At 40.5% G+C, this 24,828-nt stretch overlaps 1 protein-coding gene across 18 annotated transcripts in view; it reads left to right on the forward strand.

The window, feature by feature from the left end:
- Nucleotides 1-24,828, forward strand: part of SPECC1 (sperm antigen with calponin homology and coiled-coil domains 1) — a 313,351-nt gene that overhangs the window by 178,727 nt on the left and 109,796 nt on the right. For 17 of the 18 annotated variants that reach the window (XM_063599215.1, XM_055101224.2, XM_063599212.1 and 14 more), the window contains one exon: nt 19,009-20,588. The exons of the other annotated variant lie outside the window; for it this stretch is intronic. In XM_063599215.1, the coding sequence (XP_063455285.1) occupies nt 19,009-20,588 (1,580 nt within the window). The remainder of the gene's footprint in view (nt 1-19,008; nt 20,589-24,828) is intronic. 18 annotated transcript variants of the gene reach the window in all.

The raw sequence follows: 24,828 nt of genomic DNA on the forward strand, positions 1-24,828 counted from the left end.
GTGTGACTCTGCCACTTCCTCTGTCAAGGGATCTACATCTTGAATTTGGGCAGGCCTAGAACTGCTTCAGCTGGTAGAAGAGGGTGGAAGTGCTCCTCTGACTGCTGAGGCTAAATTATAAAAGGCTGTGCAAGCCCCTCTTGTTTGCGGGGTCACTTGTGCTTGGAGCCGTGAGCCGTTCTGTAATAAGTCCAACCACTGTGAGGCTACCATGCTGGGGAGACTACCACATGGTGCTCCAGCCCACAGTCCGTGGAGCTGTCATCTCAGCCAGGGTTTCGGATGGCAGGAGCCACCTCCTAGTGTCTATGTAAGAATGGCCTAGCCAAGCTCTTCCCAAATTCTTGACCCGCAAAATGATCAGAAAATAAAACGGTTGTGTTAAGTGATGAGGTTATGGGGAAATTTGCTCTGAAACAGTGGTGGCAGTAATGTAAGGGTTAGTAAACAGCAGCGACTCTGTGATGAAGGAATTAATTCGTTCATGTTGGAAAGACCTTTGCAGAGCCAACCTCCACTACTCCTTGCACCCAGATTGATGGTCCCATGAACCAGAAGCATTTGTCTAGTGATAATCACAGGAGTCTTCAAGTGTGGTGTCCTGTTTTGTATTTTTATTTATTTATTTTTTTTGAGGCAGAGTCTCTCTGTGTTGCCCAGGCTGGAGTGCAATGGCACGATCTTGGCTCACTGCAACCTCTGCCTCCCGGGTTCAAGCGATTCTTCTGCCTCAGCCTCCTGAGTAGCTGGGACTACAGGCGTGTGCCACCACACCCAGCTAATTTTGGTATTTTTAGTAGAGGCGGGGTTTCACCGTGTTGGTCAGGCTGGTCTCGAACTCCTGACCTCAGGTGATCCACCCTCCTCGGCCTCCCAAAGTGCTGGGATTACAGGCATGAGCCACTGCACCCAGCTTGTGTTTTGTATTTTTTATTTCACGTTGCACTTTAACTACAGACACATCTTGGTGATGTTGTGAATTCAGTTTCAGACCACCACAATAAAATGAATTACATGAGGTTTTTGGTTTCCTGGTGCATACAAAAATTATGTTTACACTGTATTGTAGTCTGTTAAGTGTGCACAATAGCATTACATCTTAAAAAAAGCAATGTACATGCCTTAATTTAAAAAATATTGCTAAAAAATGCTAACGAAGTAAGCCCATTCTGTTGGAGAAATGACACTGATAGACTTGCTTGATGCAGGGTTGCCACAAGCCTTCAATTTGTAAGAAATGTATTATCTGCAAAGCACACCAAAGCAAAGCTCAATAAAGCAAGTGCTTGTATTGTGTCTCATGTATACTAAAAGTATGCCAAATGGTTTACGTGATTTTTGTATGTATGTATCTGCTTATGAGACAGGGTCTCACTCCCATCGCTCAGGCTGAAGTGCAGTGGTACAATCACAGCTTACTGCAGCCTTGACTTCCCAGGCTCAGGTGATCCTCCCACCTCAGCCTCTCCTGAGTAGCTAGAGCTGCAGGCAGACACCACCACACCTGGGTTTTTTTTGTATTTTCAGTAGAGATGGGTGTCTCACTATGTTGCCCAGGCTGGTTTCAAACTCCTGGGCTCAAGCAGTGCTCCTGCCTTGGCTTCCCAAAGTGCTGGGATTATAGATTATAGGTGTGAGCCACTGAGCCTGGCCAATTTTTGTTTTTAATTGTTGCCTGATGTCCCCTGCTGGGTCCTGAAGTCTTTTGGGTTGGTTTGTTTTCAACTGGCACACTACACCAGTTCTATGTGCTGTATTAATTATACAGGTTTGAGTATCCCTTATCTGAAATGCTTGGGACCAGATGTGTTTTGGACTTTGGATATTTTTTTTTTGTATTTTGGAATACTTGCATTATACTTAGCAATTGAGCATCCCTAATCTGGAAATCTGAAATACTCCAATGAGTGTTTCCTTTTATGGTCATGTCAGCACTTAGAATGTTTAGGGTTTTGTATTTTTTTCTGAATTAGGGATGCTCAACCCGTACCAGTATACTACATCAGGGAACTGACTCGGCATTGGTCAGACCACATTTTGAACACTTTTTGGTTGACTTCCCAGCATTTAACCCCGTCTTCTCCCAGGAATTCTCTTTAGCTAATTCCCACTTTAAAGTGAGTCAGCATATCACCCTGGTCTCAGTGAGTCAAGGATGGCAGAGACTCAATCAGAATGAGTGTTGAGTAGATGTTTTTTGGGGTGCCTGGGAGAGAGTCCCCGCTCTTTGCTGGATTTGATGGTGTGCAGATGTGAGCCCTGGAGCTGCCAGTACCATCACATAGCCATGAGGGCAGGCAGCTTATTGATGAAGGTGACCTGTGGAGGAAGGGAGGAGCAGAAGATGGAGAGAAATTGACCCTGAGAGAACATCTTTCAATTGAGCCAGACCTGAAGTTGGACTTGATCCTAGACTTTCAGTTATGTGAGTCAAAACCTCTTTTTATTGTTGTAAGCTTGAGTTGGGTTTTCTCTTGCAACCAAGAGATTTTTAACTCACAGAAACCCACATCTGCAGTGTTTCTGAGATTCTGGATAATATTTCAGAGGGACCTTGGTAAATCAGAAGCTCTCTAGGCAGTTTATCCAATGAATGGACCCCAGGACCTATGAGGCCTGGTGGGAAGAATTAGGAATGTTTTGAGTGAAGATTTAGAAGACCAATGGGGAAACAAAGCTGCCTGCAGACATTCAAATGTCACGTGGAAGAGGCAATAAATTTGTTCTATGTGGTTCCAGAGTGTTTCAGAACTGGAACCGGTGTGTGCCATGTTAATGAAGATATAGAATTCAGCCTCATATAAGGAAGGATTATCCAACTATTTGAGCTGCTCAACAGTGGAAGGGGCTGTCTAGTGGTGGGTTTCCTTTTACTGAAGATATTCAATGGTAACTGGAACATGAGAGTTTAGTAGATGGCAACAGAAGTTGGATGCTATTGATGCCACTTTGAATGAAAAATTAGGTTATATGATTTCTGTTTCTTCCAGTTCTGAAATAACGTGATTTTGTATTTCCTTAGGTGTCAAAAGACATCCTTTTTTTTTTTTCTTTTTTTTTTCTTTTTTTTGGGACAGAGTCTCACTTTGTCACCCAGGCTGGAGTGCAGTGGTGTGATCTCGGCTCACTGCAGCCTCTGCCTCCTGGATTCAAGTGATTCTCCTGTCTAAGCCTCCGGAGTAGCTGGGATACAGGTGCGCACCACCACGCCTGGCTAATTTTTGTATTTTTAGTAGAGACGGGATTTCACCATGTTGGTTAGGCTGATCTCGAATTCCTGACCTCAGGTGATATTCCTGACCTCAGGTGATCTGCCTGCCTTGGCCTCCCAAAGTGCTGAGATTACAGGCGTGAGCCACCGTGCCCGGCTTGTATTAGAAGACATACTTATGATGTGACCATTGGGCAAATTATGAAGTCTCTCAGACTTTGTTTCTTTATCTGTAAAATAACAATAATAATACTTTTATGAACTGAGTTTTGTGAGCCTCAAGTTAATGTATGTGAAAGTGCTTACAAAACCAAAGTGCTACACAAAGGTAAAGTGCTGTTATCCTTCCTACATAGTAAACTCCGATTCAAAGGATACGGACGATTCCTTAAAGTTCTTTGTGTGTTTTGACCCATGGGTGGTTTGAAAAAACAACTCCCACCCCCAAAGTGATATTAATAGAAATAAATAGGATTTTGCGTGCCCAGTCCATCTAATTCTCTAATTTCTCCAGTTACAAATTCAGGTGAATTTATTATGTTTTCCTGGTGGAACTTGGAAGTTTCTCAGTGATCTCTGTGAGGTATAACTGAGGTACACCTGAGCCATAACTGTAGGAAGTCAGGGCCTGATTATGATCTAGACTAGACTAGGTGGTTCTCACTTGCATCGAGCCTCACTAACCTGGAGGTTAGCTTTTCCCATCTGTCCTGAAAGTAAGGCTGCACGTGAATATGGCAGATCTTTTAGTTCAGTAAAGCCTGCACCCTCAGCTCCTCCTCATTCTCAGTGTTTGGTGCCTGGAGACTGTGGGCTTTATTTTCCCACAGTGCTGCTGGGAGATTTCTGTTCAGAGGTGCCAAGCTCTCTAGTTAGGCAATGAGGATTTCATTTGGCCCACACAATGGGCAAGGAAGCTAAGGCGCAGTATGCAGAGAGAATTCTGGGACGAAGCGCTCCTCCAGCCACTTCAGTTTCAATGGAAATTTGATGTCCCTGCCTGCTTTGCACTTTTCAAATGGCCTGTCAGGAGTTGCCCTCCCAGAGCTGCTTGGCATTCTGGCTTCTCCTGGAGATGACTAATGGCAGCTGGTTGTGTGGGCCGCCTGCTAGAAGCTAGTCAGACCATACCATTATCTCTCCTCAGAAACACTGAGGCTTTGTCTGCTGCCCTATCTCCCCTGCATCCTGACACAGAGCGGTCACTGTGTCCTCTCCAGGCCTGAGCCCCTTCTTAGTGTTAGGGGGCTTTTGTTCAGAAGCTTTATTGTCCCCCTCTTTCTGGAGTGCTGTTCATAGTGGCCGTGGTACAGCATGAGTATTTGGGAAACAGGAGGAGTAGATTTACAAGCATTTTGAATTCTAATCCAATTTGCTGAGCAAGTGGAGTGTGAGGAAAATTAATTTTGCATTCTTCCCAAAAAAAGTAAAATGGAGATGAGATAGAAAATGTTTATCCCTTTACAAAAATCATCTTTACACATTGACACTGCTGTTTGCTTTTAACAAAGGAAGTAAAATGGGTGAGTAATTTGGTTCATTTGCATGAGTGTAGGACTCTTTTGTGTTTTTTTCCCTCCATTTGATTTGCAAAGACAATTTCTATTGACTTTTAGTACAAGTTAGGTATGAATCTCTAGAAAGCACACCACTGAGACGACCCAAAAGACAGTCCAGCTGTGGAAAAAACTACTTTTCTGTCATAGTCAAGGTGGGGCCCCAAGATTTGATAACAGACTTAGTTCCTTATGGCTGTGCATCTGCTTGCTGAATTGCCTCAAACTTCTGTTATCTCATTTGTTCTAAGTCCAAAGGATCAGTGCTGCCTATAAAACTGACGGATTGCTAATTGCCTGTTTCCACACTGTACTCATAAACATTCATATTTCTTTTTCCTAATTTTCATTATCAAAGTAGTATATACAGGGGTTAAAATAATGAACCAGGACAAGGAGCTTATTATGAAAAGCAAGACTGCTGCTGCCCTGCTGCCCTACCCCTTCCCATTTCTTGTCCCTCTTCTCAAAGGTAACCACTTTATTATGCTTTTACTGCCTTCTAAAAAAATAAACACTCTTTTTTAAAGAGCAGTTTTAGGCACAGCAAAATTGAGTGAAAAGTACAAGTTTTCCTATAGTGTACTCCTGTTCCCAAACACACTCAGCCTCCTCATTATCAACATCTTCCAATCAGTGAACCCACACCGATGTAACATTGCTCAGAGTCCGTGGTTTACATTGAGGTTCACTCTTGGCATTGTGCATTCTGTAGGTTTGGATAAATGTATACTGCCATGTATCCAAGTTTTTTGTAGAGACAGGGCCTTGCTGTCTTGCCCAGGCTGGTCTGGAACTCCTGGCTTCAAGCAATTCTCCCACCTTGCCTCCCTCCCTTGGGGGTGGGGGATGAATGGGCAGGCACAGTGGCTCACCTGTGCCTGGCTCTACTTATTCATTCCTCCCTCCCCCCAACCCCTGGCAACCATTGATCTTTTTGCTTTAGCAAGCAAAAGGACCATAGTTTTACAAAACTACGGTCTCTGTAGTTTTGTCTTTTGCAGAATGTCATAGTTGGAATCATACTGTGTGTAGCTTTTTCAGACTGCTTCTTTAACTTAGTAAATGCTTCATTTAAGGTTCCTCCATGTCTTTTCATGGCTTAATAGTTATTTCATTTTAAGGGGTGGATGATACTAATATTCCGTTATCTGGGTGTACCACAGTTGGTTGCTTCCAAGTTTTGGCAGTTATGAGTAAAGCTGCTGTAAAGATCCATGTGCAAGTTTTTGTGTGGACATATGTTTTTGACTCATTTGGCTAAATACCAAGGAGTGCTATTGCTGGATCATAGAGAACAAGTATGTTTACTTTTCTAAGAAACCACCAAACTGTCTTCCAACGTGGCTGAATTATTTTGCATTCCTACCAGCAATGAGTCCCTGTTGCTTCACATCCTCACCAGTATTTGGTGTTCTTATTGTTTTGGATTTTAGCCATTCTAATAGTTGTGTAGTGATATCTCACTTTTGTGTTAATTTGAAATTCCCTAGGGATGTATGATGTGGAGCATCTTTTTTTTTTTTTTTTAATTATACTTTAAGTTCTGGGGTACATGTGCAGAATGTGCAGGTTTGTTACATAGGTATGCACATACCATGATGGTTTGTTGCACCCATCATCAACCTGTCATCTACATTAGGTATTTCTCCTAATGCTATCCCTTCCCTAGCCCCCCACCCACTGACAAGCCCTGGTGTGTGATGTTCCCCTCCCTGTGTCCATGTGTTCTCATTGTTCAGCTCCTACTTAAGGAGAGAGAACATGCCATGTTTGGTTTTCTGTATATACCCCTTAATGGGATTGCTGGGTCAAATGGTATTTCTAGTTCTAGATCCATGAGGAATTGCCACACTGTCTGATGTGGAGCAGCTTTTCATAGCTCATTTTCCATCTGTATTTCTTCTTCGGTGAGTTGTCTATTCAGATGTTTTTCCATTTTTAGTCAGGTGTTTCATTTTCCATTTTTTTCTTTATTGAGACAGTGTCTCACTCTGTTGTGCAGGCTGGAGTGCAGTGGTACAATTACGACTCACTGCAGCCTTCACCTCCTGGGCTCAAGTGATCCTTCTTCTTCAGTCTCCTGAGTAGCTGGGACTACAAGTGTAAGCCACCATGCCCAGCTAATTTTTGATTTTTTTGATGAGACGAGTCTCACTATGCAGGGAGACCCCTTGAGACAGGGGTCTCAAGGCTGCCCAGACTGGTCTTGAACTCCTGGACACAGGTGATCCTCCCGCCCTGGCCTCCCAAAGTGCTGTGCTGGGATTACAGGTGTGAGCCATTACACCGAGCCCTCATTATCTTATTGTTGAGTTTTGAGAATTCTTTGTATATTTTGGATAACAGTCCTTTATCGGATATGTCTTTTGCACATATTTTCTCCCAGCCTGTGGCTTGTGTTCTCATTCTTTTGATGTTGCTATTTTTTTTCCCAATTTTGTTGATTCCTCTTATGATAGATGAGGATTTAACACATGTCCCTGCAACCCCCTCCTAGTGTCATAATATCACTGTTTTTAGTTTCTTTCTTGGTTATTGCTTTTAGTAATGTATTTCATCTTTATTTCTTGTCTTGTCAACTGTATATAGTATCTTTGACACCCTATTTGTAAGGTGAGGGTGGATATTATTGCTGCCATCCTTTTTGCCTACTCTCTCTGCTTTCTCTTCTACCTCCCAGTTTCTTTCATCTGTACTTTACCTTTTTCACTAGCAAGGATGACAGTATTCATATGTTCTAGAAAATAGTCTTGCATGTTCTGTGTGTAGTATGGATATTATTGTGACTACATATATATTGTGCCCTGCAGAGTGAAGTTATGTGCTGTGATTTTGTTATCTGTCTTATACAGCTTATTTTTATGAAGTTTCTTGTTTTGTTACTATTTTTGTTACAGGAAAGGGGGCCCGATCCAGACCTTAAGAGAGGATTCTTGGATCTCGCACAGGAAAGAATTCAGGGCAAGTCCACAGTGCAAAGTGAAAGCAAGTTCAGTAAGAAAGTAAAGGAATAAAAGAATGGCTGCTCCATAGAGCAGCCCTGAGGGCTGCTGGTTGCCCATTTTTATGGTTATTTTTTAATGATATGCTAAACAAGGGGTGGATTATTCATGCCTCCCCTTTTTAGACCATATAGGGTAATTTCCTGAAGTTGCTATGACATTTGTAAACTGTCATGGCGCTGGCAGGAGTGTAGTAGTGAGGACGACCAGAGGTCACTCTTGTGGCCATGTTGGTTTTGGTAGGATTTAGCCAGCTTCTTTACTGCAGCCTGTTATATCAGCAAGGTCTTTATGACCTGTATCTTGTGCCAACCTGTTACCTCATCCTGTAACTTAGAATGCCTTAACTGGGAATACAGCCTAGTAGGTTTCAGCCTCATTTTACCCAGCTCCTATTCAAGATGGAGTTGTTATGGTTCACATGCCTCTGACATTTCCCCCCTCCCTTTTATAAGAGAACTCTTAATCCTAAGAGTTGCGGAGGGATGAAGATTCATCTTCTGTAACTCCTTCAGGCTGAATAGAGGTGATGATATTCCTGCCTAACTATTAGGGTCTCTTACATTCAGAGTAGAGAGGAACATAGTCAGAAAGCATCAGTATGGTAAGGTCCATTCATAACTCTTGAGTTTCGACAGAGGGTGGTATCTGGAAGATGAATTAAGAGTTTAAGAAAACATTCAGTAAGCTTGTCCTGTATTCCTACACAAAAAGTATAACAGCAATATATTCCACAAGAGTAAAGCAAAATAAGTAAAGTTATTCCAAGTAAACTAAATTAGAAGACTTTCCATGAACTGGGCAACTGTTGGAATTAAGCTGATATAGGGTTGTTAGCTGATTGTAATGTGCCCAGAATTAGAATACTAATCCAGATTTTTACATTATCCATCCCTCTTGTTTCTTCTGAGCAGCAGTCAGAGATCACTGGTAGGTTCACAGGAATAAGCAGGTGTAGACTAAATTGCAGAAACAAACTGAAAAACAGATGAGACTAGAATTTAATAACAGGTGTACCATAGTTCTTGAAACATATTTCTCTCTCCAGTTTTCCATTTTTACGAAAGACAAATTATGGTAAGACTGATTTGTTTTATTATACTTGGCCTGATTATTTGTATAAAGTGCAGCAAGAATAATTATTTTTCACATAGGCTTTTTAATTGGCTTTAGTGAACTCTGTTTTGTAAGGGATCTCAGATAAGACTTTTTAAAAGCTGAGCCCCATCATGGGTTTGTACCCTCAAATACCTATGAGTTGGGTAAATTCCTTTCTTTTTGAGGTCCCAGGATAACTTGGGGCTCTTCGACCTGTGAGAAAGTGACATTCTTTACTTACCCCAAGTCAGAAACCTTGAACAGGGACTGTTGTAGACAAGGTGTGAGGCCAGTTCCACACAGGCTTTTATTGGCTCTATAAGTCAAGTTTAATTCCTTAAAGGAAAACACACCATTCCAATCAAAACCTTGGTAACATAACCAATTTCTCCAATTGTGTTCTGTTAGAAAAGAGAACGGATTTTTTTTTTTTTTTTTTTTTTTTGAGACAGAGTCTTGCTCTGTCACCAGGCTGGAGTGCAGTGACATGATCTTGGCTCACTGCAACCTCTGCCTCCCAGGTTCAAGCGATTCCCCTGCCTCAGCCCCCTGAGTAGCTGGGACTACAGGCGGTGCCACCACGCCTAGCTACTTTTTTGTATTTTAGTAGAGATGGGGTTTCACCATGTTGGCTAGGATGGTCTCGATCTCCTGACCACGAGACCCACCTGCCTCGGCCTCCCAAAGTGCTGGGATTACAGGTGTGAGCCACCGTGCCCAGCCAAGAAAACAGATTCTTATTGCACCTTTGCAAATAACTATTTTGCTGTAAGTTAAGAATACTCACAACTAGTTGCCAAATTCTGGAGAAATCAGTTAGAGAGAAACAAATATGCTCAGAATTTTGTGCATAGGAGTATATAAGCTGTTAAGAGCTATAATATAAATAGCTCAAAAGGAAAGTTTCCTTGACTCTGAAAAACAAAGGATCAGTAGTGTTTTATGCAAAGTTTGAAATATTACTTCCGTTTTTTATTGGTTCAGTGAATTTAGGTAACTCCTGTTTTGCTTGATATTCATGAACATTTCATCTCTCCATGAGAGTCCTGAAAGTTTTTCCTCTATTCTGTTGTTACGCTCTCCAAAGTTACAAGAAAACATGCATTGAAGAACACCTGTTAGAGTTCTATAATTGATTATAAACCACCTTCTAAAGAAGATTAAAACAAGACAGTCATCTCTGGATGATAAAAAGCTTTAGGACAGCCACTATTAAAGCCACAATTGATAAGGAAATTTTGTTACTTCTGTGATACACAGAATTTTACATAACAATTATAATTATTAATAACACAATAATATTCGAATTATAGGAGTTTCCCATAACTTTAGAATATACCAATAACACATTTATGTAAATATAGTCCAAAGAAAGCAAAACACCATTTCACATTCGATTATGCTTCCTGTATGATTTTTATATCAAATAAGCCAAATGTCACTGTTGTATTAGTGCATTATAGATATAAAACCCAATTTTTTTTTTTTTGAGACGGAGTCTTGCTCTGTCACCCAGTCTGGAGTGTAGTGACGCTATCTTGGCTCACTGCAACCTCTGCCTCCCGGGTTCAAACAGTTCTCCTGCCTCAACCTCCTGAGTAGCTGAGACTACAGGCACCAGCCACCACACCCGGCTAATTTTTAGTATTTTTAGTAGAGATAGAGTTTTGCCAATTCTTAATAAAACCTTATAAATAAATAAATCTTTCCAATCTTAATCAGTTTGACCATAAGGTAAGATTCTCATAAACTTTTTATAACCCTTTACAAGTTTTTGTTAAAGAGCAGGTCATAAGCAGGTTTTTGCTCTAAGAAACCAATTTTAATTTATAGAAAAACTGAATAATACCCCTTTAATTTAGCCAATGTCCACACACAGAATCTCTTTTACAATTAATTTTTTACAAACCTTCCACAACTGTTCAAACCTTTAGCTTTATTCTAACTTAAAGCAATTCTTTAACCCTTTAGGCAAAAAACCCATATTCCCATGCCTTCTTATAATCTTTTACCAAAAATATATTCTACTTTCCTTACACACCTTACAGGTAAAACTATTTCTTCAATAGTCTCAATTACATGTTACAATGTTAACTTTTAGCGACTTTTACTTTTGGTGAAAACCCTGGTTAGTAAGCAATTTTAATTGTGTATTAGGTGTGGAGCCTAGCCTAGGACACGCCAGGCAGAAGTGCAGATAAGGGCTGACTCTCCAGCATAGCTAGGGGGCATGGCTAACTCCACATGTCCCCAGGCCTTACCTTACTTAAGCAGGCAAGTTATACAGTAAGAGTCATAGTGGCATTTTATGACGCATTTAGGAGGCCTAACAACCTTTGAATTGTGCAACATTTCTTGCATAAATTTTCTTTCAAAAATCCTTTCACGACTTACACAGACCATCTGAGACATTCTTGGACTTTCTGACTTGCCCTAAACATCCCTCCTTTTAAACAACCATTTTATTTTAGGAGAAGAATTTACTATACCAAGATCTTTTCTTATATAAAATCTTTCTTTATAATCATCTTTGTATAGCTAGGGGGCATGGCCAATTCCACATGTCCCCAGGCCTTATCTAGAATCTAATGGCTTTAAGGCAGGTAAATTGAACAATTTTTAAAAGTTAAACAGTTTATGACCTTAAAGCATTTAACAAACTTAATATCTGACCTGCATAATTTAGACTGAATGTTTTTATTTTATCAGTAATTTTTAAAGCTGCTTGTATTTCCCAAAGATTACTAAGATTACATGAACTAAAAGGCATTACAGTTTTTATTTTGCTTTCAAAATATTTGATTTAAGCACTTATTTTTGTTTCAGCCAATTAGACTTCTTTTATATAAACATTACACATAATATGTATATAGCTACACAGAAAGAAGAATATTACTACAGTAGTTGTAAGATTTTTCATTTGCCAGTTTTTAAGTTTCTTAATTGGATTACTGGCTTTAAGGTGGAGCTGTTGGAAGAACAGGGCCAGGAAAGGGGGTCTCTGGTGCCTCCTGTTTTTCCCAGGGAGTTCAGGCTGTTAGAGCTTGAATATCTGCTTTTAATTGAACTGATTTTAACCATAGCACTCTTTAATAAAGTCTTTTTAGAATTTCTTATGCCAAACAGCCAATATTTCTGGCTTTTGAACTTTACCTAAGGTAACGTCCAAGGTGCTTAGAGAAAGGAAAATTTAAGACAGTCCATGGAGGAGAAGAGAATAGACAAGGTCACACAGATATTAAACCAGAAACGACTTCCTAGGGAAGGAATCAAACCCAAACTGCCACTGTGAAAGTGCAAAACCCTGGCTTCTGAGCTACAGCACGGGACAGTCTCTGTTTCCTTTCCTAGAAGGAATTTAGAGTAGTTAATTTTGAGCTTGCAAAGGCCTTTAACTAATATGATTTTTAGATCTAACTATGACATGAACCCTAAAATTCCTGTTCCCTGGAAGGCAGAGACCAAAAGTACTGCCACATGGTTACAAGGTCAAGCTCCCAAGGACATAAACAAGGTGGAGACTTCATCCACTTTTTTTGTTTGTTTCAGGGACCTGTAGCCAAGTTTGTTACTGACCAGCTTGCTGGCTCATCTTGAAAAGTGGGCCTGCAGGTATTCTAAGCCCGTGTTTTATCCTAAAGCACCCCTTGACACGGAAAAAGAAATTCATAGCACAAAATACACCAGCTTAAGACTAGCCTTAGAATTTTTTTTTGCATTAATCAAAACATTACAGAGGAGATAAATACTGATTTTCCCCCCCATTCATTCAACTGTTTGCATAGAGAGTGAGAAGCTAGAAATCTGACTGGCAAGAAATTCTTACCCTTTGGCCAGCATGCCAGGCTTCTGGGTTCCCTTTCCCTGAGTGGCACTAGTGATCTGGCTTGCAGCACCATTGCCCTGGGGGCCAAGCCTCATCATAAAGGAAAATTACTTTTTTTTGTTCTGGCCAGAGCAAAATACATGTGATAAAACATAGACATTAGCCACTCTGCTTAACACCCAATATCAAACTGGTGAGGCTTAAATATGCCCCCAAATGGGCCCTGCCATCTTTAATCCAGCCTCGGACTTACGTGGCCTCTGGGCAAGATGGTTGCCCTGAGTAACAGAAAAGATAGGAAAGGAAAAGTAGAGAGAGAAAAGCATTGCCTGTAGCAGGGTGGGGAAAGCGAAATGATCAGGGAGGTCAGAGAAAGACCCACCCATTGCAGTGACATTGAAAAGTTCAGGTGGCTGCTTCTCAGTAGCAAAGGGATCTTTTCCAGCCATCCCATCAGCTCTTAAGTTTCCCCTTTTAGGGAAGAAAAAGTTCCCCATGTCCCATAGTCCTGTACATACCTGACTCTGTCTCCCACAGCCATTAGCAAAGAGTGCAAGGCAGATTAATCCAAAGAGAATAGCAGTTAACATCCCATAGTGCCAAACCTGTTCTTACCCAAGAAGGCCTTTACTGAGACGGGCCTCTAACCCCCTAAATCTTAGAAGGGACTCTATCCCTTATAAGTTGGACCTCTAACCCTTGCCTTTTATTAAGAGGGGCACTTTGTCCTCTTGAATCAGAGACTAATTTTTCAGACTTGTTTCATGGATATCATTTTGAGACTTCTCTTGACTGGTTTCCTGTAATAGAGCCACTGCTTCCTCTTCCTCTTTGGTTTCCTCCCTTGTTTTTCTGGAACACATCCTCAAATAACTTCCTTAGAAAGGGTATTAACAGTTTAATTTTCTCAGTTTTTGCATGCTTTAAAATGTATTCTACCTCTGTGATTGATTTATAGTTCATCTGGGTAGAGAAATCTAGGTTGAAAGTCATTTTCCCTCCGAACTTTGAAGGCGTCTGCTTTGTTGCCTTCTGGGCTACATATGTGCTAATGGGATTGCAGGATCTTATGGCAGCTCTTTTTTTTTTTTTTTTGAAACAGAGTCTTACTCTGTTGCCCAGGCTGGAGTGCAGTAGTCTGATTTCGGCTCACTGCACCCTTCGTCTCCTGGGTTCAAGCAATTCTCCTGCCTCAGCCTCCCAAGTAGCTGGAGTTACAGGCATGTGCTGTGGCGCCCAGCTAATTTTTGTATTTTTAGTAGAGACAGGGTTTTGCCATGTTGGCCAGGCTGGTCTTGAACTCCTGACCTCAGGTGATCCACCTGCCTCGGCCTCCCAAAGTGCTGGAATTACAGGCGTGAGCCACCATGCTGGGTTTTTTTTTTTTTTTTAAATAGAGACAGGGTCTTTCTCTGGTCACCCAGGCTGGAGTACAGTGGTGTAATCTCAGCTCACTGCAGCCTCAAACTCCTGGGCTCAAGTGATCCTCCTACCTCATCCTTCCAAGTGGCTGGGACCACAGGTGCATGCCCCCATTCCCAGGCTAATGTTTAAATATTTTTGTGTAGAGATAGGGTCTCACTATGTTGCCCAGGCTGTTCTTGAACTCCTAGTCTCTAGTGATCCTACTGCCGTGGCCTTATTTTTAACTTTTTGAGGAAACTCCATGCTGTTCTCCATAATGGTTGTACTGATTGACATTCTCACCAACAGTGTACAGGGGTTCCCTTTTCTCCATATCCTCACCAATACTTGTTATCTTGTGTCTTATTTTATTTTATTTTATTTTTTGAGACAGAGTCTCGCTCTGTTGCCCAGGCTGGCGTGCGGTGGCGTGATCTTGGCTCACTGCAACCTCCGCCTCCCGGCTTTAAGTGATTCTCTTGCCTCAGCCTCCTGAGTAGCTGGGACTACAGACGTTTATGGCACCACCGCCCGGCTAATTTTTGCATTTTTAGTAGAGATGGCGTTTCACCACGTTGGCCAGGATGGTCTCGATCTCCTGACCTTGTGATCCGCCCGCCTTGACCTCCCAAATGTAGTACCCATTCTAACAGAAGTGATATCTCATTGTGGTTTTAATTTGCATTTCCCTGATGATTAGTGCATTTTTTTCATATACAGTTTGGCTAACTCCTGTTTTCTAATTTATTGCACAAATGTAATCATAAAAGAGAAACAGGAACATTACTCACAGACCAACCAGCTTAATACTCAGCTGTTCTCAATATCATGTGTTCTGTTATAGTTTGTGAATGCTTATTTTATATGAATTCTATGAATGCTTAATTTGATGTACTCGTGATTGACCACAGTATAATTTTTCATTGGCATTTAAAAAATGTCACACTTCAAACATGTTTCTTCTTTATGATTGTGTTAATCTTCATAATTATGAGATGGAGCTTGCTTTTTATGTTAACTTCTTGGAGTCAGCCAGCCTCAGGAGGATGGTACACATAAGTGATGACGGGGTGGGAGCAGCACAAAAGATCCAATGGTGCTGGCTGAGCCAATCCCTGTTCCACTGGCCCTTCTCTCCGCTGTCCCTGATGTGGTGCTGTGTAAGGAAGCATGGCCAGTCTCAGGACTTCAGAGTGCTTTGGTTAGCAGTGAGGTCTGACTCCCACTGCTTCAAGGAGGTATCGTAAGCTGTAGGGCTGTTGCTCTTTACTTTTCCCTGTCAGTACCCACGAGGAGGTGTGTTTGGGCTGGAGGCCTGGGCTCACATGGTGGGTGCACAACCAAGACCATCATCATTGGTCTGATGATGAATTTTTAGCAACTCTGAACCTAACCTGTGCTCTGTAACAGTTTCTGAAATGAGGTGTACAGAGATGGGAAGAATCTTTTGGAAAACAGAGACAGACATAGTAAAAAAAAAGAAAGAAAAAAAAAGTAGATATAACAAAAATATGGCTGGATTGTACATTTCATAATACACATCCATTCATAAATATACTTTAGTTTCATGGTTTTTAAAAAATTCCTAGTAGTATAGATAAGGCAGAAGTAACACTTATGGGGAGAACAGACTGCAATTTGGCAGCAAAAGGAAGGTGTTAAACTGTAGCTGGAAATAACAGCAGACTTGATCTGTTCTATATTAGTTCTTCCAGCTTCAAAACCAACAAACAATTGAAGGTTTAAAAAAAAGAAAGTGGCTGGGCACGGTGGCTCACGCCTGTCATCCTAGCACTTGGGAGGCCAAGGCGGGGAGATCACCTGAGGTCAGGAGATCGAGACCAGCCTGGCCAACATGGTGAATCCCCATCTCTACTAAAAAAAAAAAAAAAAAAAAAAACGAAATACAGTAAATTAGCCGAGCATGGTGGCTCGCGCCTGTAGTTCCAGCTATTCGGGAGGCTGAGGCAGGAGAATCACTTAAACTTGGGAGGCAGAGGTTGCAGTGAGCTGAGGTCACACATTGCATTCCAGCCTGGGCAACAAGAGCAAAACTCCATCTCAAAAAAATAAAAAAAGAAAGAAAAAGGCAGCCTTAATTTAGTGATGTTATTAAGAATAACAAATGCCTGTGTGATGATCAGTGCTGGACTCTCAGGTTTGCCTGTTCTGACTAGAGTTATGGTGAAACTTTAGTTATCTTCCAGTTTTTAATACGGTCCTTGCTGCAATGACTTTATTCTAGAGAACTAGCATTACTAAAACATTTTAGTGCTTAGTGGTTTTTAATACTTATTTCACCAGAATAATTAAATAAGTCTTTTCCTCATTGAGTGTGTAGTATGATGCAGGTTAGGTATCTGACACCTATAAGTAAGGCTGACCCATGAACAACACTAGCTTGAACTGTGTGGGTCCATTTATATGGAGACTTAAAAAAATAAATACATTGGAAAATTATTTGGAGAGTTGCAACAGTTTGAAAAAAATTCAGATGAACTGGGTAGTCTAGAAATATGAAAAAAATTGAGAAAAAGTTACATATGTCATGAATGCATAAAATACATGTAGATACTAATAATCAGTTTTATCATTTACTACCATAAAATATACACAAATCTATTATAAAAAGTTAAAATTTGTCTAAACTTATGCACCACAGACTGTACATGGTGCTATTCATAGTTGAGAGAAATGTAAACAAATATAAAGATGCAGTATTATAACTGCATACAATTAACTGTAGTACATACAGTACTCCTGTAACAATTCTATAGCCACTTCCTGATGTTGTTGCAGTGCGCTCAAGCATTGGGGGTAGCTGCTTGGAAGGTACTGTGATGCTAATCATCTCTGTGGGAGCAGTTCCTCTCTCCAGTACACCTCAGATCGCAGTAAAAAGTGACCTCTTGAGGTTCTTGAGTATGTTTTATTGTGTTTAGTGCAGTACCACAAACCTTGAATACCACTATGGGACCCATACGAAGTGCCACTAGTGATGCTGGCAGTGCTCCCTAGAAGCCAATAAAAGCCCTGACAGCATTGAATTGCTTGCTAGATTGAGCAATGGTTGCCTGTCGCTTCAGACAGATGATTCATTTTGCAAACAGACCATGTAAACTTATGGTATTGATAAATACAGTATGGTACTGCAAATGTATTTCCTCTTCCTTATGGTTTTCTGAATAACATTTTCTTTTTTTTATCTCATTTTATCTTAAGAATACAGTATATAATACATATAACACAAAGTATGTGTTAACTGTTTATGTTATCAGTCAGGCTTCCGGTCAGCAATAGGCTATTAGTAGTTAAGTTTCTGGGGAGCCAAAAGTTATACACAGAGTTTTGACTGCATGAAAGGTTGGCACCCCTAACCTCCAAGTTGTTCAGGGGTCAACTATATTAAAAGTCTATGATATACTCTTGGCTTTCCAGAAACTTAATTTGAAGAAGTTAATTTAAAAACCATAGTTTTCTATATATTAATTTGACAGTTCAGCCTTTATTAGGTCAAAGTTTCAAAAGAGCTCAGCTGTTGGATGTTTAGTAATGAATGCCATCAGCCTTTATGTCATCAGGATCCAGGATGTTTAGGTGTGTGTTTGCTCAGGGCTCAGAAATAGTCTTGGTGGTGGGTTTACAGCTGCCCATCTTGTTAGGTGTGGAACCTGCTTTAGCGCTGGGGCTGCTGCCAGTCTATGGGAACATTCCCTCCCGTGCCCTTCCTACACTGTAGAGGCCTACAGGTTGATGACCACTTCTGGGACCCTTCATTACACCTCTCACTGAAAGCATGTAGAGTTGTGTAAGTGACAGCAGCCAGCCTTGACTCATCAAATAGTCTTTCAGTTTGTAAAAAAAAAAAAAAAAAAAAAAGTCCAGGATTTTATTTTACACTGTAACATTTGAGGTGGGTTTCAATTCTAGAGCACAATGGAGACTGATGTCTGGGTTTCACCCCAAGAATTGTTTTTACATTGTCTGTGATATAGTACAGATGAAAATAAAAGAGAATTATTTACACCTTACATTTCCTGTTATAAGTATTCTGTATTATGTCTATATCATGTCAAGTACCATAGGTATGTTCTTATTTATTCTTGTTTCTCCATGTACACAAATGAGTACATCATTTCCACTTACGGCAAAAGTGATATGTCATTGTATCAGATCCATCTCTCAGTATTATCTGTATCTTCTGATTTCTTAATCAAATTTATGCTGTCAAAATATGTTAATGATGTTTTTTAAAGTGTTTATTGAGAAATTCACAAAGAACTTGTATTTTGTCAAAAGGCCATTGTTTTTGTTGCCAACATTATCAGTGCAGATGTACTAAATTGCAAGTTACAGAAAACCCAGCTCAAGGTGACTTATAGGAAGGGTATTTACTGGCTTGCCTAACTGAAAGGCCAGCTATAGGCCAAACTTCAGGGTTGATTTGATTTAGCAACTCAACAATGCTATTGAGAGTTTAGTTTCCTTCTTCCTTCTATGCCATCTGCATTCCCACCTTCCTCTTGAAAGGGCAGGGTGGTTGCCAGCCATTCCCACACCTACACATTTTCTCACTCTGGTCCCGTGGTGTTTAATAGCTTGCCCAGAAAACCTTCCCTTTGTCACATTGATCTTAATTGAGTTGTGTGCCCATGCGTGAACCAGCAACTGGCTGGGGATGGGGTCATCCTGAGTAGCTCAGGCTTGGAGTCAGCCTCACCCAAAGTATAGGGCTGTGGGGAGGAAGCACAGAAACCAGTCAGAACTGGGTAATTAGCTAGAGGAGGAAGAAATGGATGAAGAGCGACAGCCACTGTCCACTGTGCCATGTGATTTACAGTCATTTGGGTTTTGTTTATAAGAATGCTTACTTTATTTTTTCATTTTTTTTCTTCTTCTGTCTTTAAGGGGCCTTTACAACAACCAAACGGACAGGCATTCCAGCGCCACGGGAATTTTCAGTAACTGTCTCAAGAGAGAGGTCTGTGCCACGTGGTCCCTCCAACCCCAGGAAATCAGTGTCCAGTCCAACTTCTTCCAACACTCCCACTCCTACGAAACACCTGAGGACCCCTTCCACAAAGCCCAAGCAAGAGAATGAAGGTGGAGAAAAGGCTGCGCTTGAGTCCCAAGTTCGGGAACTTTTGGCAGAAGCCAAAGCAAAAGATAGTGAAATTAACAGGCTTCGAAGTGAACTAAAGAAATGCAAAGAGAAAAGGACTCTGAACGCTGAGGGGACTGATGCTTTGGGCCCAAATGTCGATGGAACATCAGTCTCCCCAGGTGACACGGAACCTATGATAAGAGCTCTTGAGGAGAAGAACAAGAACTTTCAGAAAGAGCTTTCCGATCTAGAGGAAGAAAACCGGGTCCTGAAGGAGAAACTGATCTGTCTTGAGCACTCCCCAAATTCAGAAGGGGCAGCAAGTCACACTGGCGACAGCAGCTGCCCAACATCCATAACTCAAGAGTCAAGCTTCGGAAGCCCAACTGGAAATCAGTTGTCCAGTGACATTGACGAGTATAAAAAAAACATACATGGAAATGCATTACGGACATCAGGCTCCTCAAGTAGCGATGTTACCAAAGCTTCTTTGTCGCCAGATGCTTCCGACTTCGAGCACATTACAGCAGAGACACCCTCAAGGCCCCTGTCCTCCACCAGTAACCCCTTTAAGAGTTCAAAGTGTTCTACTGCTGGGAGTTCCCCAAACAACGTAAGTGAATTGTCCCTGGCTTCCCTCACAGAGAAGATACAAAAGATGGAAGAAAACCACCATAGCACTGCAGAAGAACTACAGGCTACTCTACAAGAATTATCAGACCAGCAACAAATGGTACAGGAATTGACAGCTGAAAATGAGAAGCTGGTGGATGAAAAGACGATTTTAGAGACATCCTTTCATCAGCATCGAGAGAGGGCAGAGCAGCTAAGTCAAGAAAATGAGAAGCTGATGAATCTTTTACAAGAGCGAGTAAAGAATGAAGAGCCCACCACTCAGGAAGGAAAAATTCTTGAACTGGAGCAGAAGTGCACAGGTATTCTTGAACAGGGCCGCTTTGAAAGAGAGAAGCTACTCAACATTCAGCAGCAGTTGACCTGTAGCTTGCGGAAGGTTGAGGAAGAAAACCAAGGAGCTTTAGAAATGATTAAACATCTGAAGGAAGAAAATGAAAAACTGAATGAGTTTCTAGAACTGGAACGGCATAATAATAACATGATGGCCAAAACTTTGGAAGAGTGTAGAGTTACCTTGGAAGGGCTAAAAATGGAGAATGGATCTTTGAAGTCTCATTTGCAGGGTGAGAAGCAGAAAGCCACAGAGGCCAGTGCCGTGGAGCAGACGGCAGAGAGCTGCGAAGTTCAAGAAATGTTGAAAGTAGCCCGAGCAGAGAAAGATCTACTGGAACTGTCTTGCAATGAGCTCAGACAAGAATTACTAAAGGCAAACGGTGAAATTAAACATGTTTCCAGTCTGCTGGCCAAGGTGAGAAGAGACAGCTCTTTACTGGTATTTGCTCATCCTTGTTCACATTTCTGCCCTTAACCTCTAAATTCACAGAGCACAGAGAAGCATTTGCTTAGTCTATTTCATTCACGAAGCCAGCATTCCAGCTTGAAGGCCTGTTAGATTGCACACAGGTTGGGATTGGGGGATACAAAAAGGAAACACCCAAATTTCTGATTATGGGCGGTTCAAAATGTAGTGGGGATGTAGAGTCAAATCAGAGTATGATGCAGTGATAAAAGAATATCATACAGCCTATGCCCAGGCTCTAGTCTAGTGCAAAGGAGGAGCATCTGGTATAACGTGGGGGTTGGGGGTAGCACAGAAGGACTTCCTGGAAGAAATAGCAACTGAACTGAGTTCTGAAGATTGAGTGGGAGTTTGCCAGTCTGTCAGCATGCTTTTAGCTGCCAGTAACAGACAATGAAATCACTCCCAATTTTCAACTAAAATATTACCACTATTTTGGTGTTTTCTTCCAGATATATGTGTGTTTATGTGTATCATACAAGTTACACAAATTTATAATCATCCTGTACATGTTATTAACTTTCTTTTTGCATTTAACATTTTAGAAATATTAAAAGTTTTCTCAGCATATTCCTATCATTAAATATTCATTTAAACATTATTTTAAAGGCCAGATACTATTTTAATATAAATATTTCATATTTACCCTGTTGTTGAACATACATGTATTGTCAAACATTTGTGGTCTTTCCAGTCTTTCAATATTATAAATACTTTTTTATATCTATCTTACTGCTTATTTAGGAAAAATTCCTAGACGATGACTTACCAAGTCAAAGAGTATAAACATTTTAAAGACTTTCAACACATTCAGCCAGATTGCCCTTCAGAAATATTATGCCAGTTTATTCATCCTAGCGGTCATGAGATCATGAGCTTTCCTGAGCCTTTGCCAGCACTTGGTATTACATTGTTATATCATTTAAATCTGTTAATCATTTCATTTTTTTAACCTTTTTTGCTTGGGAAGATCTTCCATAGCCCAAGAGCAAATAACTTTTCTCATTTTTAAAAACAACACTTTAATCAGCCTGTAATTTTGTTTTTTGATGCAAGAATTGTGGTGATTTTATGATATTCTGCCCACCTCCCAGAGCAGTGCTGGAGAGGTGCAGAGAGATGGCCTCCTATTTCTTGTTCCCTCCAAGTTCTGGGTCTGATTTAGGGATCTACTGGCAAGAGGGATTCAAAACATCTTCCTACCTTAGTTTAGGGGTTGTCATTGTTTCAGGGAGCAAATTATGCCATGAGCTCTCAGGGAGATTTTTCTCCACTGCTTCATCTGTCTTAAGATGAGTCTGTTGCAGCCTGATTCTGCAATTTGGCCATCTGATGAGCTTAGTGGTGGGTCATGTTAAGGAGTTTCTCTCTTTGTCTGTATTCTAAATTTGTAGGTATTTTATTGAAAGTACGGAAGTAATTCCATTAGAGGTTACTAGTCAGGCTTTGCATTGGGTTTTAATATCTTGTGGAGTAAGATTATTCTTTTTTTACTTTAAGATTACTCACTACTCTCTGGCAAAATGTTTTATCTCCCATGTGCACCTTCTTGAAGTTCTTTATCAGTCCCTCTGTATTTTTGGTAGTTTGGCATTACATTAAATGTGTATATCAGTGAGAAATAATTTGACATCTTAAAAATAGCTTATTTTTTTCTGATCATAAAATATTTTTATTACAGAGGATTTAAAAAGTACAGAAAAGTATAAAAAAGAAAAGTATTACCTTTAATTTCACCACTTGGAGAAAAACTGCTAACCTTTTGCTGTATGTCCTTTCAGGCCTTTTCTCAGTTTATACATGTTTGAGCATGCATAAAAACTTGCATTGATATGATTATGATATTTTGTCTTCCTATCCAGAAGAGTAGAGTATGTCTGTCCACATTCCATTACAAAGAATCAGTTGGATTAGTTTATCTATTCCACCGTTAATCTGTTTCTGATTAACTTGTTTCTACTTTTATCTTTATTAATTTTTTGTCTTATTTTTTGTACATTTTGGTTTCTTGACTAAAATTCTTTGTTCATTTAACTTTTTTTAATCCTTGGTTGATAATGAAAGCATTTAAAGTTATAGCTTTGGTAAATAGAGGCAATAAAATCTGGAATCTTCTGGAATAAACTAAATGTAATTTAAAGGAAAGTGTGTGCATTTTCTGTAGAGTGCAAGACACAACATATATGTTTAAAATCAAACTGTTATTATTCATGTATCCTACATCTTACTGCATGCTAACTAGAAGTATCAAATACTGATAGTAAGAAGGGAAAGGTCCTAGCTAGTATTTTTAGGTGAGAGTTTGAGGTAAAGATGGGGGCGTGCTATCACATAGGGTTTCTTGTATATCTATCAAGACCCTAGGTTTGTGATTTTGTGTCTTATGTGCACAGAGGGTGATTTGTAATTGCAGTGGACTTGTAACATACTAATCTTCCTACCCTTTTACATTACTGTAGAAAAAGCAAAACACAGACCTCCTAAATGAACTAATACTTATTGTATCTCTACCACAGACTATCAACTAATCTGCCAACAACCATGAATTTAAATGATAATACTTAAGAGACTCATGTCCAAAGGGTAACAGGAGAAGTTTTAGCACAAAACTATGATGAAGGGTCTAACATGCTGGACTGGATCCTCTTGACTTACCCAGTGAGCAATGATGTGACCTTGGGCAGGCCCCTTTACATTGTGCAGTGTCGAATAGAAGCGTGACGGTGGATGGATCCTGGTCTCGTATCTAATTCCAAGGGAAGCATTTAACATTTAATCATGATGTATGTTTTTTGTAGGCATTTGGTACATACCTTTTATTATGTTATGCAAGTATTTGCTAAGAGGTGTTTTGTTTGGTGGTTTATTTTTAGAGACAGTTTCTCGTTTTGTCACTTAGGCTGGAGTGTAGTGGCGATTATAGCTCACTGCAGCCTTGAACTCCTGGGCTCAAGCGATCCTCCCACCTCAGCCTTTCTGGGTAGCTGGGACTGCAGCCAGGCACCACCATGCCTGACTACTTGGCTTGTTTTTAAAGGATGAGGATTGAATTTTTTCTACAGCTAATGACGTGATCTGATAGTTTTTATGTAATCAAGTTTTTTTCTCCTCTAACTTGTTAGTGAGGCAAGTTATAACAACAGATTTTCTAAGGTGCTCTAGTGTAAAATCATGCTTGCATTCCTGGGGTAAATCCTAATTCTTCAGTTTTCAGTGGTTTCACTTGACTTTTTGCTGAGAACTGCCAAATATAGCTGCCTTCAGCAGGTATCGGAGTAACTGTCCTGTTAAGCACCAAGCAACAACGTGTACCCCATGAGCAGTGCATTCATCCACTCTAATGCTTGGCAAAAGGTGAATATTATTAAAAAGGATACAATAAGCTATTTACAAAAGGGGAAAGTAGTGCCAAACCATCCTATGATCTAATAGATTCCGTAAATCTATGTAAGTTTCAAGTTAAGATTACTCAAGCAACCCAGATACTGTCAAAAGAACCTATAAAAAGCCTTGAAAAGTACTTTTTTAAAAATAGGAGGTAGGTTTCTTCCTCAAACAATAAATGGAAAATTGGTAGGATTTCTACACTATCTTGTAGGCTTTTTTTCTTCTCATTTCTTTTTCTTCATTGGTTTGCTGATCTCTTTATTTTTTTCAACTTCTCTGATATACCCCATATGCATCTTGATGGCCGCTTAATCTGTAGTCACATGACATACTTCTGTACAACTTTGAGGACGGGTCTGATTTCCACAGAACCCAAAGCCACCACTCCTATCCTTGCCCTAGCTAGCAAGCAGCATGGAGTTGTATGGGATTGTTGTTTTTCCAGACAATAACGTGACCCAGCTTTAATTTACTTTTTTACCTTTTCAGTTGTTTGGGATCTTGGTTTCAAGTTAGAATATCTTTTCTAGGCTTGAAACCTAGAAGTTTTAAAAGAAAATTATCTATTTATTCCGGTGAGGTTGAAGCTTATAGGTGGTATCCTTAGAATCTTAGTTCTTTCTGCAGAAACTTCAGTCCGCTCCCAGAAGAGTAAGGAGATTATAAATAACCCCTTGGCATGAATGGTCTGGGGGAGTCAGCAGAGGTGAAATGACTAGTGTTCTGCTTGTGTGGGTCCTAGAGCCAAACTGATTTAGAGTGGCCACTGGTCAGAGATGGCAGAACCAGAATTTGAGGGAAA

The sequence above is a fragment of the Pan paniscus genome, chromosome 19 (assembly GCF_029289425.2).
Source record: "Pan paniscus chromosome 19, NHGRI_mPanPan1-v2.0_pri, whole genome shotgun sequence".
NCBI lineage: Eukaryota > Metazoa > Chordata > Mammalia > Primates > Hominidae > Pan > Pan paniscus.